The sequence below is a fragment of the Alexandromys fortis genome, unplaced genomic scaffold (genome assembly GCF_014885135.2).
Source record: "Alexandromys fortis isolate MF-2015 unplaced genomic scaffold, M_Fortis_MF-2015_v1.1 scaffold_20, whole genome shotgun sequence".
Classification (NCBI taxonomy): domain Eukaryota; kingdom Metazoa; phylum Chordata; class Mammalia; order Rodentia; family Cricetidae; genus Alexandromys; species Alexandromys fortis.
This window is the reverse complement of record NW_026067903.1, coordinates 4,880,137-4,894,777: the sequence shown is the minus strand read 5'-3', so window position 1 is coordinate 4,894,777 and position 14,641 is coordinate 4,880,137. Positions and strand designations below refer to the sequence as shown.

The window sequence follows — 14,641 nt, the reverse complement described above, 5'->3', positions numbered from 1 at the left end:
GGATACTGCATGGTCATGGATCCAGGCACGGCCCTTGGAAGCAGCTCTGGCCTGGATGTCATCATGGCCCCAAATGGCAATGTAGGCCATCCAGATCAGCATGGTCCCCCTGTGGCAGCAGGGCCTTCGGACACCAACATGGGCACAGATGCAGCCCGGACCCTGGGCATCCTTGCAGCCTTTGGTGGTGACAAGAGCTACAGATGTCAACACAGACCTCAGCTGCGGTAGGGCCATGGACCTAGACATGGCCCTTGGCAGCAGCCTAGGCCCCAAGGTCACCATGGGGTTGGGGGGAGCAAGCAGGCTGCCTAGATCATCCCACCCCTCACTTTCCCTTCCTCTGTTCTGCCTCTCTCCACAGCACATGAACCAGTCTGCTTCTCTTCCTCTCCCATTTCCCCATCATTTGCTCCTCATAATGGCATCCACCCACCCAGCACGACAAGGTACCAGACAGGCCTGTGAATGCCTTCAGCCAGCTCAGGCCTTGAGGACCCAGGCTGGCCAGTGGGTGGCTTCAGCCCACCTGAGCTAATAGTTTTATTTTAGCTTATTGTTTTTCTAAAAATAATAATAGTAATACTTTTGCTTTTTCTTTTTGGTTTCTCTGTGTATCTTTGGCTGTCCTGGAACTCGCTCTGTAGACCAGGCCGCTACCGCCCAGTGGGAAATGTTTATAAAAAGACACAGTCTATAATGCAGGTAATGGCATTTCCTTTAATATGGTTTATGATATTTTGACAGCTTTCAAATCCAACTCAGATTCGAGGTTGCAGTCTCCACCCACAAGCCTAATCGGTGAAATAGATGAGCCTCATACATGGTGGTAGAACTTGAGTTTCATCTGAGGTGCTAGAAGCCGTGGTTCTTGAAGTATTTGGCTCTCGCAAGGACATCATTGCAGAAGTCACAGTTTAGATCCTGGTTGCTTCGAACAAAGTTGGGACCCTTACTGTAGGCACAGAGTCCGCCTGAAATTCATGTGACAGGTTAATCCTCACTCAGCAGAAAGGACACTCTGCAGAAAGTTCAGATTCCCTCTCCCAGCTGCCCTCAGCAGGCAACTGTGGCCCGGAGAGTCTGGTTTTTATTAAGAGATAAACATTTATCTCTTAATTCCAGGCTGTGAAACAACTGTAGAACACCTACCTCTAAGGTACTGGTCAGGGCTCCAGCTTGGAAACCTAGCCTGGACTTCTTTGATCTTAGATGCCAGAATCTCAGTTTTCTGGGAAACCCAGGAATCACTCTTCCAAGATGTGGGAGGGTAGAAGTTTGGGTCCTAGAAGGAGGGAGGCAGAGGGAGAGCCTGATGAGCACTCTCAGCTGAAGGAGCTACTCCTTCATCTCCCTTCTGTTCCCCTTCCACTCCCCATCTTCCCCGAGATGAAGTGGAGACGCTCCATACATCTAGGAGAATTACTGCCCCAAACACTTAAGGCAAATGTTATCAAGGACATGAAAAAATTGGAGTCCTGTGCACTGTTGATGGGAATGCAAAATGGTGTCACCACCATGGACAAAAAATACACTATAGGATTTAGACTAAGGCGGGGCAAGCAATCATTTCTCTGTTGCTCCAGTGTAACAGAGAGGTCAAGTCCGAGGCCAAGATGGTTAGAGCCTGTGGAATCCAGTGCGATGCCCTTCCTCCATGCTGCAATCTAACTCCGAATGAAGCAGGAAGGAAGGCTTCAGGCCTCCTTGCAGGTGGATCAGAAGGTCTGAAAGGAATTCTAAACTTTCCGGATGCCATATGTCACCATTTTCAGAGCTATCGGATTGAGGAGAAACGACTGGATTTAGGGGATTATTATTTCATATCAAAAGAGATGGGCTGATCCTTCCCCCAAGGAACAGATTTTACAAAAGAGAAAAACAAACAAAAATGGGGAAGTAGATGGCACCATTCCTAACGCCACAAGGCATCATTGGTCTCTGTTCTCCCTTTGCCAAGGTAACTTAACTACAGGGACTGCTCTGTGTGTCCCATTTCCTTGTTGGTAGCTCCCTGTCCCCATTTAATAAGATTATTGAATGTGTTTATAAATCAAAATGAGAAGAGAAAAGGTATCAGAGGGAACTCTTTTTTCTTTACTTTTTTCTTTCTTTCTTTTCTTTTCTTTTTTTTTTTTTTTGTTGTTGTTGTTTTTGTTTTTCAAGACAGGGTTTGTCTGTGTAGCCCTCGCTGTCCTAGAACTCACTCTGTAGACAAGGCTGGTCTCAAACTCACAGAGACCCAGCTATCTCTACCTCCTGAGTGCCGTGATTAAAGGTGTGTGCCACCACCACCCGGCTAGAAGATACTTTCTAATTGAAGTTCATTAGGAGTAGTCAAGAGAAGGCAACTCAAAGGTCGTTCAGTAGTAAATCTTCCTAAAAGCTTGTAAGTGACACCGTGCACACAGGTTTCTCAACAATAGTCTGAGAAGCAACAGGAAACTCCATCCTCATCTTCACCCTGGTCTCTGACAGTAGCTCAGCCCCCCCCAAACTCTGATGAGTAATATTGGATTGAATCAGTACAAGACTAAAACTCAACCCTCAGAACTAAGAGCTATGAAGAGAGAAGACAAGAGAGTAGAATTTAATGTTGTTGAGAACCCATCAGAGGTAGCTACTTTTTACATTATTCCCATGACTCCTTATAATTCTATTGGAATGGCATTTGGAGGCTGGAGCAGAGATCAGTGGGAGAGCACCTGCTTAGAATACACGTATTTGAGTTCCCAGCACTGCCAAGAACAAAATGGAATTTTAAGGTAGGGTGACAGGTCCAGTGAAGTCAAATGACCCATCCAAGGTCACACACAAAGACTACAGAGCAAAGATGCAATCTGTGATCTTTCTTATGAACTAGTGTCTCAGTGGGAACTCAGTCGTGTTTCCTGGGTGGTGCATCCTGGCAATAAAGCAATGTTCACGTTGAAGAGAAATTGAGGCTCTAAGTATAGTGGAAATGGTACCAGAATCGCTGTACCTCTCACAGACCCCAGGCTGTTCTATGTCCCTGTGCCATCTGCAGTGAAACCATAATCATGTTCTCTGGAGCTGGGTCAAAAAATGGAAGGGCTGCATTCTCTCTCTTTCTGTGTCTCTGTGTGTGTTTGTGTGTCTGTGTATGCATGTTCACATGGAGTACATGTGTATAAGCATGCCCGTGGAGGTCAGAGATCAACATTGAGTGTATTCTTCATTCTCTTACTGAACATGGAGCTCACTGACTTGGCTGGCTGGCTAGTGACTCCAGGAATCCACCTGCCTCCACCTTGAGATTACAGGCATGCACCACCATGGCTGGCTTTCCAAACGAGTGGTGGTGACCTGAACTTATGTCTTCATGTCTTCCCAGGGAGCCCTTTCCTCAGCATCAAGTCACCTTGACTGATGGAGCATTACCTGTATCACCCCGATTCCGTTGCCCATGTTGCCCATGCCGACCACAAAATTGCCACCCTGAGACTCCCTTGACAGGACACCAGCGATCACTGCAGGATCCATACAGTATTTCCGGCCAACGATTCTCATCGTGGGCTGATATCTCAGAAGATATGGCCTGTCTATTTCAGCCAGCCTTTCAGAGGCACGGACTCCTGGAACACACACAGAAGGAAGTATGTGGCTGAGGGTGACTTAGGCTTAGACTTAGGTCTGTGACTGAAAACCCCAAATTTAAACCCCTCGTAGCCAGTTCCTGACTTCATATCTTAAGTAAGACCTTTTCTGTGAAGCAGAATCAAGACCTCATGCACTCATCTCCTGATGTTAGAGATCTCTGTGGTCACCAGTGCCATGAGCCAAGCTCTGTCCCTCCTATGACATTTCTGTGGGCACAAGCACCACCAGTCTAATCCGAAGAACCCCAGCAAAAGTTTCTCAGTGAACTACATCACGTCATTGCAACAGGTCACTGTGCGAAGGAGAAAGACCCCTAACCCTTCAGTAAGGGACTTAGGCAAGTCCCCCTGGACAATTTTTCTCACAACCGTCCAACTTTCTACTTCTATTTGGTGCCAAGAAATCATCTACATTAAACTATTGGTAAGAAAATTATTTATCTGGTTTACATGCATGGGATTGCCTCAGTTCTAGTCTCTTCTGCAATCCGAGAAGCACTCTTAGCCCATGAGATGGAGTTTGCAAAAACTCTATAAAAATGGCTATCCCAGCTTCAGGAGGGAGTTGAAAAACCACATGACTCATTTAAGAAGTAGAGCCAGGCCTCTCACAAGGGCTTTGAACCCCATGTGGAGCGCTCTTCTTTCACTCCTTCCTTTGAGCAGGACGGTGAGAAACAGTAGGAGTCAAGAGGAAAGCGTAGACACAGAGACGGTTAACTACCGCAGTAAGGCAGGCCATAGCGTTTTCCAATCACACAGGATGCTCCTGGGGTGTTCAGGGTTCGGATGTTTCCGTAGCATCCCCAGTTGCTGCTTTCAGAGGAGCCTGCAGATTGAGAAAAGTTCAGCCTGGGGTCCTGAGCTAGAAGGCTGTGAACGGATTACATCAATAAAAACAATGGCAATAAAATTAGCGAAAGCTAGAGTGTCGCTCTTCATGTCAACCCCTTGAAATTCAAATAGTAGTGTCACAACGCTGCTTTTGATTTTAAATTCTCACTCCCTCTTCTGCAAACATGAGGAACCATTGAAGCAGCTCCTTCTCGGAAAAGCTCAAGGGTGTCTCACTGCTCGATGGTCTGGTAAGGTATTCTCGAATGCATGTACTAAGACATGTATTTTAAAGCTCGTGTCATTGGCTTCTCCATCCAGACCCCAAGTAAAGGTATAGACTGGGATTGGCTTTAGCTTCTCCCAGAGCATTCTGGGCAAAGGTTGTAAAGAGAGTGTGCGCAGACCAGTCATAGGACCAGGTTTCTATATGAGGTATCCTCTTTCTGTATCTTTCTTTTCTGTCTTGTATTTCTCTCCCAAAGATATACGCTATTCTTATCACCACTGGGTGGAAGGCATTGATTTCATTAATTACTTGACTAATTAACTGATGTTATTTTGAAGCAGGTTTCATGCAGTCCAGATTGGCCCCTGTGCAGTCAAGGATTATGTTGAACTCCTGGTTTTCCTGTCCCCTCCTCCCAAGTGGGGATTACACTGGGATTACAAGTGTTCAGTGACCAGCTAAGCCCAGGATTCCTTTTGTCTTGGTCTCCCAGTGAATCCAAGTCACTTATGCTTTAATTTTTACATAGGTGGACATCAAACTGAGACCCTCATACTTGCCTAGCATGAGTGGAGTCATTTCCCTAGCATGGAGACAGTACTTTCAGAGTATAGTTTATTCTCTGACTGAAGTAGGTTATATCATTCACTCAATGATTGCCAGATCTTGGGTATTATGTATATGGCATGTCATCATTTGAGTCCTGAATGCTTACATAAATACATCTTAAGATTCTATGTTTTTTATGTGTGTGTGCACATGCATGAGTTTATGTGTACTGCATACAAGCAGGAACCCAAGGAGGTCAGAAGAGGGTATTGGATCCTTTGGAACTAGAGCTACAGGTGTTTGTGAGCTGCCATGCGGGTGCCAGGAACTAAACCCAGGTCCTCTGCAGGAGCAATAGGTGCTTTCTGCTGCCAAGACATCTCTCTGTCACCAGGGTCTGATTTCATTACAGTTTCATGGAGCTGACATCTGAAAATACTCGTGCTTTGGAGCAGATGCTTCTATTTCATAGATGTGGATGAGCTAGGAAAAGGCTGGTGATTTGCAAATACATTCATGGTAAAAACTTAAGTCCCCACTGCCATGACTTGCCCACCACGATGGACTATAATCTCATACTGATCCAAATTTAGTCCTTCTCTCCTTACATTGCTGTTGTAGAGTATTCTGTCCCAGCAACGAGTAAAGTAACTAAGACGGTTTAAGAGATTTTATAGCAGCCGTGAGCAGTTACAAGGGTGAATATTAAAGCCTGGTTTTCAGCAATGTTGTTTCCAGTGTCCGGGAATTATAGGGAATCCCCATCCTTTTATGGGACTCTTGGGACAGGCTATTTCTCAGTGGTTATTCCTAACTCTGGGATTTAGCAGACATTTTAGAAGAAGAAAAAAATAATGCTTTCACTTTAGTTTACAAATGGAAATTATAGCAACACCGTCTTATGATTTTTTTTCTATCCATTTCCAAGCTTGGGAAAGATGAAACACACTCACCAGTCAAGGCCAGGAGGCCCAGAAGCAGCCACAGTGGAGACATGTTGAGTAGCTGGCTCTAAGGCACCTGAAATGCTTTTCAAATCAAAATTGGTTTAAAGATACAAAACCTCAATCATTGTCCTAACAGCACATTGTGTCTATGGGACATCAATCATTGTCAGAACAACACACTGTGTCTATGGGGGGTGTTCTATTTGATGGAATGAGTTCCCCACATCCAATGTAGAAAACGAGTAATTTGAATCATAATGGAGAAGTAAAATCAGACAGGTGCACCATTTAACCTTTTAATTAGACCATGGGAATGCCGAGATACTTTGCGTCTCAGCACTGAGAAACACAATGACCCGACTTGGGATGCTGAAAAGCAACTCACATTAAGCAAATATGACATGAAAAGCAGATTTTTTTTCCTTTTTTTCGAGACAGGGTTTCTCTGTGGCTTTGGAGCCTGTCCTGGAACTAGCTCTGTAGACCAGGCTGGTCTCAAACTCACAGAGATCCACCTGCCTCTGCCTCCCGAGTGCTGGGATTAAAGGCGTGCACCACCATTGCCCGGCTAAAAGCAGATTTTTTTTATTGGCTTTTAAAAATTGCTTTTGTTGACCAGCCTGGTCTACAGAGCTAGTTCCAGGATAGGCTCCAAAGCCACAGAGAAACCCTGTCTCGAAAAACCAAAAAAAAAAAAAAAAAAATTGCTTTTATTGAGCTATATGTTTTTCCCTGCTCCCCTCCTTCCTTCCCCATCCCCTTTGACCCTCTCTCATGATCCCCATGCTCCCAATTTACTCAGAAGATCGTGTCTTTTCCTACTTCCCATAGATTAGATCCATGTATGTCTCTCTTAGGGTTCTCTTTGTTGTCTAAGTTCTCTGGGGTTATGAATTGTAGGCTGCTTTTTCTTTGGAAAAGCAGAATTTTGTATTGATGGTTTCCATGAATTGGGCACTCTTCTCTTTAGGTTGGAGAAAAGGACACTCCTTACTCAATGCCTTGGAATCGACCCTAATTCTTTACTTTGGATGAAGGAAAGAGGGGAAAGACTTGCCCTATTGCTCTGAGGCCCATTCTGGGGAACCCCAGATGCCCCGGGGCCCCTGGAACTGTATGTAGCACTCCTAGGTCAGAACCCAGGAAGGGTAGATAGACAACGTCCCAGAAAGTAGGTCACGGGCTGTGCCCAAGGGTTGGAATCATGAAGCGTTCACTCGAATGGAGAACTGGTAGCAAAGACCATCACGCCTGTGCTGCCATGATGACTTTCTTTCTCACCCCAACCAGTTCTTCCAGAAACTTCCGTGACACCACGTACAAGCATTCGTGGTTCCCTCTGATTACCACACTACACAAATGTCACAAACCCCGCCCACTACAGGTATACAGGTGCTTCCCATCATCTCCCCTGGTCAGCAGAGTCTCTCCTCTCTCTCTCTCTCTCTCTCTCTCTCTCTCTCTCTCTCTCTCTCTCTCTCTCTCTCTCCTATAGATGGGTTCTTCCCACCCAGGATGAGATGTCCCCAGATGGAGAGGCATTCAGGAAGTGACTAGATTTCCATCTTTACAAACTGAGAGAGCACATGGCCCTATGACCAAGCCATGCTTTCTGCATCTTTCCTACAGCACTGAAACGGTCTGTCTGATTTCCCTTGGCTGGGTAGAAATGTTCAGGGACCTGGGATATCAGCTGCCCTTGCAGGAGCGTTCAGATTTCTTCCCTCAACAGAAACCACGTTCTCAGCATTTCTGGTCTCAGGAATGCATGTGAGGGGGGACAGGGAATCTCCTGAAAGAACTGGGGAAAGAGCTTAGGTACAAAAAGAATGTTCATAGCCTCACAAAAACACGCCCCTTCTCCTAGCTTCCTTCCGATGCTGTGATAAATGCCATGACTGAAATCGATCCGGAGGAAAAAGAGGGTGTGTTTCGTCTTACATTTTAAAGTCTGTCATCAAGGGAAAGTGGGCTAGGAACACAAACAGGGCAGAAGGATAAGCTTGTTCAGAATAAGCTTGAGGTGGAAACCATGCAGGCGCATGGCTTACTGGCTTGCTCTCAGGTTCACACTCAGCTCACTACCTTTCTTGCACATCCCAGGACCACCTGCCTAGGATGGCAGTGCCCACAGCTGGCTGGGCCTCCCACGTGGATCGTTAGTCAGGAAAATGCCCCTGCCCCAGACATGTCCACAGGCCAGTCTGCTGGACTGAGTCTCCCACATCTTTTTCAGCCGAAGCTTCCTTTTTTAGGTGTATTAAGCAGATATCTCAAGGGCTTTTTGGAAAGGTCCTTTAGAAAAACAGCCCTGCTCACGCTCAAAGGCTGACCCTGGAGCATTTCAATGGATTTTGCTGATTTTCCAGGAAAGGAAGATACTTCCTGTTGGAAACCCAAGAGGAAAGACAGAGCTTCCATTGCAATAGGAGATTTACCCCATTTTCCAAGCACGGAACTAAGTATCTGCATTGAGCATGCACCAGTTACTTAACAACACAAAGGCACTTTCTGGTGCCCAATGCAGTCAGAGACGCAAAGCCATTATTTTCAGTTGTTCAGAGCAAAAAGCGACAATGGACTTCTTGTATGGATAAACAAGGAAGTCCATTCATAAACAGCATGCAAAGTGACTCAGACTTCATGGCCCAGTTTGTTCAGGTGTCAAGAAGTACTCTATATTTAAAGCTGAAGCATCCTGGGGTGTGCTCAAGGAGTGTCCATTTGTTACGGATGACTCGTTTGCTAGTAGCCCGACCACTCCCCACACTCAAAGTCATTTTGAAAATGCCAGTCAAGGTAAGTACGATGCCCTGGTATCAGTCACAATATTTACTATGACAATGTCCTCCCGATATAAAGAGCTAAAAAGGAAAGGCAGCAAGGGAGTGTCAGGCTGCCTTTGGAAAGACAAATGTTAGGGGCTAGCTAACATTCCTCACGGCCTCTATCAGGACATCTTCTTCTACCTGACTTTTCTCTACTGGGCATTCTGTAAGTCCCAAAGCATTGTATTGGCTTGTGATGGATAAAGACCATTTCTTCCTCAGCTCAGAATAATTGGGGACTGGAAGTAGAAATAAGGATCTTTGACATTTATAGCCCTTTGCCAGGAAGTTCCAATCCTTTTCTATGAATGCCGTGGATCTTCACCTTAACCTTGAAAGATATCAAGCCACATCCTTGGGGCCCTCCAGCTAGCCTGCAAATGTGCTGTATCAGAACCCTGGTGTCTGAGAGATGAGCGTGGTCCTGCCTCATCATGATCCATTTCATTCTGGAAGAATTGAGACCTGGGCTAGGCAGCCACATTAGACATGGTCTCTTATATGACATGCTTGGTTGTTGCCCTTTGCTTTGTTGCTAACCCACCTCTCCATCTTCCTTCTCCAGATGGGCCACCCCAGCAGCATCCTTTCCCACTCTTCCCCCTCCCAGTGTTCTGCTCCTCTCCTCACTTCTAACCATTGGTAAAGACCCACTGCCTTGCAGACTGGTTTACCTCAATGGTCCTTACATCCTAATGACAGTAACAATGATAGCCATAAACATGCTTCTGCCACCAGGGTTGCATTCCTAGAGAAATAAAATCTACTTTGTACAGCACAATATAAGATGGCAACATTACAGATCTTTGCTTGCCTGTGTTTTGAGATCAGGTTTCTACCTCTGCCTACTGAGGACAGAGATTACAGCTGTGAGCTTCCACATCCAGCTTGATTTTATAGGGCCTTGCCTTGTAACCTAGGCTCACCTGGGACTGGACCTCCTCTTGCTTCGTCTTCCCTAGTGCTGGGATGGCAAGTGCGTGCCCATGTATGTTTTAACCTGTTCCTGTTCACAGACTGTATTTTTCCAGGGTCTACAATCACATGCACTTGCTAAGCTTGGGTTATGAGCTGTGAGCACCAGCCAGGAGAACTTAGAAGGTCTGAGAAAGTCTCTTCCATCCTTGCCGGCAGATCCGTAAATGCTTCTTTTTCTGTGGAGAGTGTCTGAAAGGGCGTCTTCTGCCTGTGGACCTCTGGTCTTGCTGGCTCTCATTTTGCCACAGTTAAGAAAGAAGATGGAAAGACCATCAACCTTGCATGAGTTCAGGACTATCCCCTTCTGAACCAATATCTAATCAAAAAGACCCTGGTTTCCTCCGTCATAGACTCAGCCTATTTCCGTCTTTTAACTCTGATATCCAAGACTTAAACTGTTAGACCAACAGCTCTCAACTGTGTATCACGACCCCTTTGGGGGCTTGTCAAATGACCCTTTCCCAGGGATCGCCTAATACTATCAGGAAACACAGATACTTATATTACAATTATAACAGTAGCAAAAATTACAATGATGAAGTAGTAATGAAAACAATTTTATGGTTGGGGATCCCCACAACATGAGGAACAGCATTAGGAAAGTTGAGAACCACTGTGTTAGATACACTGACCTCAGCTATTTCACAGTTTCCAGAAAAAGCAGGACCATGCCCCCCCCTCCACATACTTGTGATGTCTGGGTCAATGTTTCATCAGCAAGACTGAGCATGAAGGGAGAGAGGCTTACCACCTGACAAGGTACCAACACGTTAGTTCTTTGGTTTCAAAAGAACAAAAGAGACATTCATTCTTTTTGATCTATTGTCAGCAGAGAGAAGACAGACCCATGGCTCTGCAGTCTCACTGACAGACACGTAATTCTGCAATCTGACTCTCAGTAGCCCAAGGAGGTCCTTTAATCTCTTAGGGATCTCAAGTCAGGCAAACCCAGAGTTCATGGCTGTGACATCGACAAGAATTTTAGGATTAAGCAACATGGCATAGAGTTGCTGATTTTACTGGAAATGTTTTAATATAAGGCTCTAAGCAAACGTGTTAGGGGAGAGTAGCACTCCAGAAGAAAATAAGACATAACTTAGTGTGGATGCTGGCTTCCCACAAGAGAATAGCATAAATTAAGACACAGGTGGACTGTGGTGGTGCATGCCTTTAATCCCAGCATTTGGGAGGCAGAGGCAGGCAGATCTCTGTGAGTTCAAGGCCAGCCTGGTCTACAGAGCGAGTTCAAGGATAGTAAAGCCTCCACAGAGAAATCCTGTCTTGAAAAACAAAAGAGAAAACAAAACAGAATTAAGACATATACTTGCCAGTAAGTGTCTTAGGGTTAGCAATATATGCCATTTTGTTGGCTCTCAACTTAAAAAGTCAGAAGGCAGTTAGCAATCCCTCCTTTTCTCTTCTGATAAATGAACTTATAAGGCAGCTCTGGAGATGCCTTGAATGGAATATAATCTGATGAGGTGAATAAAGGAGCTGCTAGGATTACCTAAGGCATTCAGTACATCTTTCCCTAGAAGTGGGTTTCTAGTGAAAATTGTGGGTTTAGATTTGGTCAGGGAGCAAAGCCATTGGCTGTGCTGGAGTTCTTGCTTCTCTACTGATGAGAGAACTCTACCAGGCCCCAAAGTGAAGGGCTCCTTCTCCTATCATTGGCCCATAATTTTCGCCATTTTTCTATATGGCCCCACTATTATTGTCGGTGTTTAAATGAACATACATATCTGTCCTCCTGTTCTTGTGCATGTGCACACATCCAAAGAAGCCCTGCACATGCATGGAAAGAAATTTACATCTGTATAATGAATGCAATGAATAGGAAAGAAATATACATCTGTATAACGACTGCAATGAATAGGAAAGAATTATTTTATCATTTCACGTTTCTAAAACTCGGGTTTTTCTTGCAAGGCCCTTAGGTTTCCTTTGACTCAGTCTTGTTTACTCAGAATCAGAGACACAATCATTATCAATCAATTAACATATCCTGGAGTTTTCATGCTAAATAAGCTCGGAACAAGTCCAGGGATGTTTCGCACTCACCTGCCTTCAGTCAGCTCTTCTTCCCGGAGTTGGCGAGCACACGGCGCCTTATATAGGGTCTCTTCTTGCTTCCTCTTTTGAAAAGTGTTGACCTCATCTTATTATAAGATTTACAGCTAAATCTCATAAATTATAGTAATAATCATAATAATTACAAATACTTTGAACTCATATAAGGATTTGTTCAAGAATGTCCTGGCATTCTGCACACATCAACCAATTAGTTCTTTTACCACACCTCAGAGGACAAATCCTAATTGCAGGTTCCTGATGGCCCATTCAGGTCCAACATCTGTCTTTATTCACACCCATTTATTGGTATGGTGTCAGGTGAGGAAGCAAGAAAGGAAGGGATGGAGAAAGAGACAGATGAGGGACATGAAGGAAGGAGAAGACAGAAGAGGAAGAGAAAGCTGGAAGGAGGAAGGAAGGAAGGGATGAAGGGAGGGAGGGAAAGAAGGAAGAAGGAAGGGAGGGAAGGAAAAGGGAGAAGATTTGAATTTTCATGAACTCCTAGTCTTATCTAGAGCTTCTTGCTAAGGAGCTTACAACTCAGTGCCCCCAGCTCAGATTTTGAGGACTCCCTGTCCATGGCTGAGACAGTTGAGGTCTAAACTCAAATGACAGGAAAAGAGGCAGGCCACAGAAGGCTGAGAGATTGAAGAGAAGAATGTGAGGAAATGTGGGTAGATAGGATGTCCTTTATTCACCAGCACACAGGCTGTGAAGCAGGCAAACACCTAGACACATATCAACATGTGGTCAAACACATAGGCGTATATCAACATGTAGTCTAGCACACAGGCACATATAAGCATGTAGTCTAGCACACAGTCACATACCACCATGTAGTCTAGTGCACAACCACACATCAATGTATAGTCTAGCACACAGGCACACACCAACATGTAGTCTAGCACACAGACCTACAGATGGACGAAAATAGGAAGACTGGTGAAGGTGAAGGAGAAGGTCTCTGATCTCAAGGCCATTTCTTTTTCTTTTTCTTTTCTTTTGTTTTGGTGTTTCAAGATAGAGTTTCTTTGTTCAACAGTTCTGGCTGTACTGGAACTAGCTCTGTAGACCAGGCTGGCCTCAGACTCACAGAGATCCACCTGCCTCCGCCTCCCAAGTTTTGTGTGCCACCACACCCAGCTCAGGCCATTTTTATACAGATTCACACAAAACTGGCATTCTCCCAGAAATAGTTACACGACAGGCTGTATTACTGTTTACTCTGGGTTCCCCGGACATCCAGTGTCCACCTTTTCTTTTTCTAACTCATGCCTCCCCATATTCAGTGTTAGCCATCTTGGTCCATGCCAGATATCCATATCAGTGCCATGTTTTCTAAACATAAATTGGCCATTATAGCCCTGTTCCCTATATTCTACCTGCTTTAGACAGTTGCTTTATTAGAGCAGGCCCTAAGGGTTATCATCTGGGCCCATAATCCACAGTAACAGTAAAGAGGACTTTTTAAATGGTCTGTAGGATCTCAGAGCCTCACATTTCCCAGGCCTTCATTCTATCGCTGTGATAAAAACAACAACAACAACAACAACAACAACAACAACAACAACAACCCCACTCTGGCCAAAAGCTGAACAAAAGAGATAGAAGATGGAGCAGGAATGAAAACAGAATGCAGAGGGACAGTGGCTACTGGCTAGATCTCTGACCTGTCCCCCAACCTATGCTCAGCAACCTTTCTTAGGTAGCCCACCTGCCTAGGGATGGCCCTGCCCACAGTGGGCTAGGTCCTGGGCCCTCTCACAGTAAATATCAATCAAGATAATCCCTCACAGATATAGCCACAAACCGATTTCATCTGGATAATCCCTCAACTGAGATTCTCTCAGATTACTCTAGGCAGGTCAGGATAACAGACGAAGCTATTAGGGACAGGTGGCAAGGTCACAGACTGGGGCACTATGAGAAAAGTTATAGACGTTCCTGGGTGTTATAGGCATTCCTGAAATCTTAAATCTGAGAAGGAAGTATAAGAATCCATGGTTCTGCCTTGCTATTGCCAAACTTGGGACCAAAAACAGGGGGAGGGTGATCACTATTTCACTGAAACCCTGCCTTCCCAAATTGGACTCAGGGCCCTTTCTCTATTTTGTTCAGAAGCATCAACCAGGACACACAAGCAATTAAAGTTTTTATTACAGTGTGGGGAAATTCAGGAATTCCCTGGCCCCATCTACAAAGTCACCACATCGTCCTCACCAAGGGCATGCTGGCGTCCTGGAAATGTGTCCCTGGTCAGCAGCCAGCATGTTGTCTGGCAACAGTGCCACAGAAATGATGCCCGTCTGTATCCTCATGTTTGTTCAGTTCTTGGCTAGTTCTTTGTGTAGAACCCTCCTTTCAAAGGTCTAGTTTACGATAAGAACTTCTGTCCCTAGACAAAGGGAGGTGTCCACTGTGTGAAAGTGGGTGTAGAAAAGAAGATGTAGCTGGACTTAGTGACCTGCACTGTAGTCCCTGTTACTGGAAAGGAGACAGTGGGAGTTTGGCTTGAACCCAGACGTTCAAAGGCAGCCTGGGAACATATTGAGGCCTTATCTCAAAAGTGAATGAGAAGAAGGC

General features: G+C 45.2%; 1 protein-coding gene across 1 annotated transcript; it reads right to left on the bottom strand.

Annotated features, from left to right (window-relative positions):
* Positions 1 to 855: 855 nt before the first annotated feature.
* On the bottom strand, positions 856 to 6,228 carry Lyg1 (lysozyme g1). Its single transcript, XM_050134521.1, has 5 exons — positions 6,186 to 6,228; positions 4,345 to 4,449; positions 3,403 to 3,596; positions 1,153 to 1,285; positions 856 to 974 (listed from the first exon to the last, which is right to left on the bottom strand). Exons 1-5 carry the CDS (start codon positions 6,226 to 6,228, stop codon positions 856 to 858), a joined length of 594 nt encoding a protein of 197 aa, XP_049990478.1.
* Between the last annotated feature and the right edge of the window lie 8,413 nt (positions 6,229 to 14,641).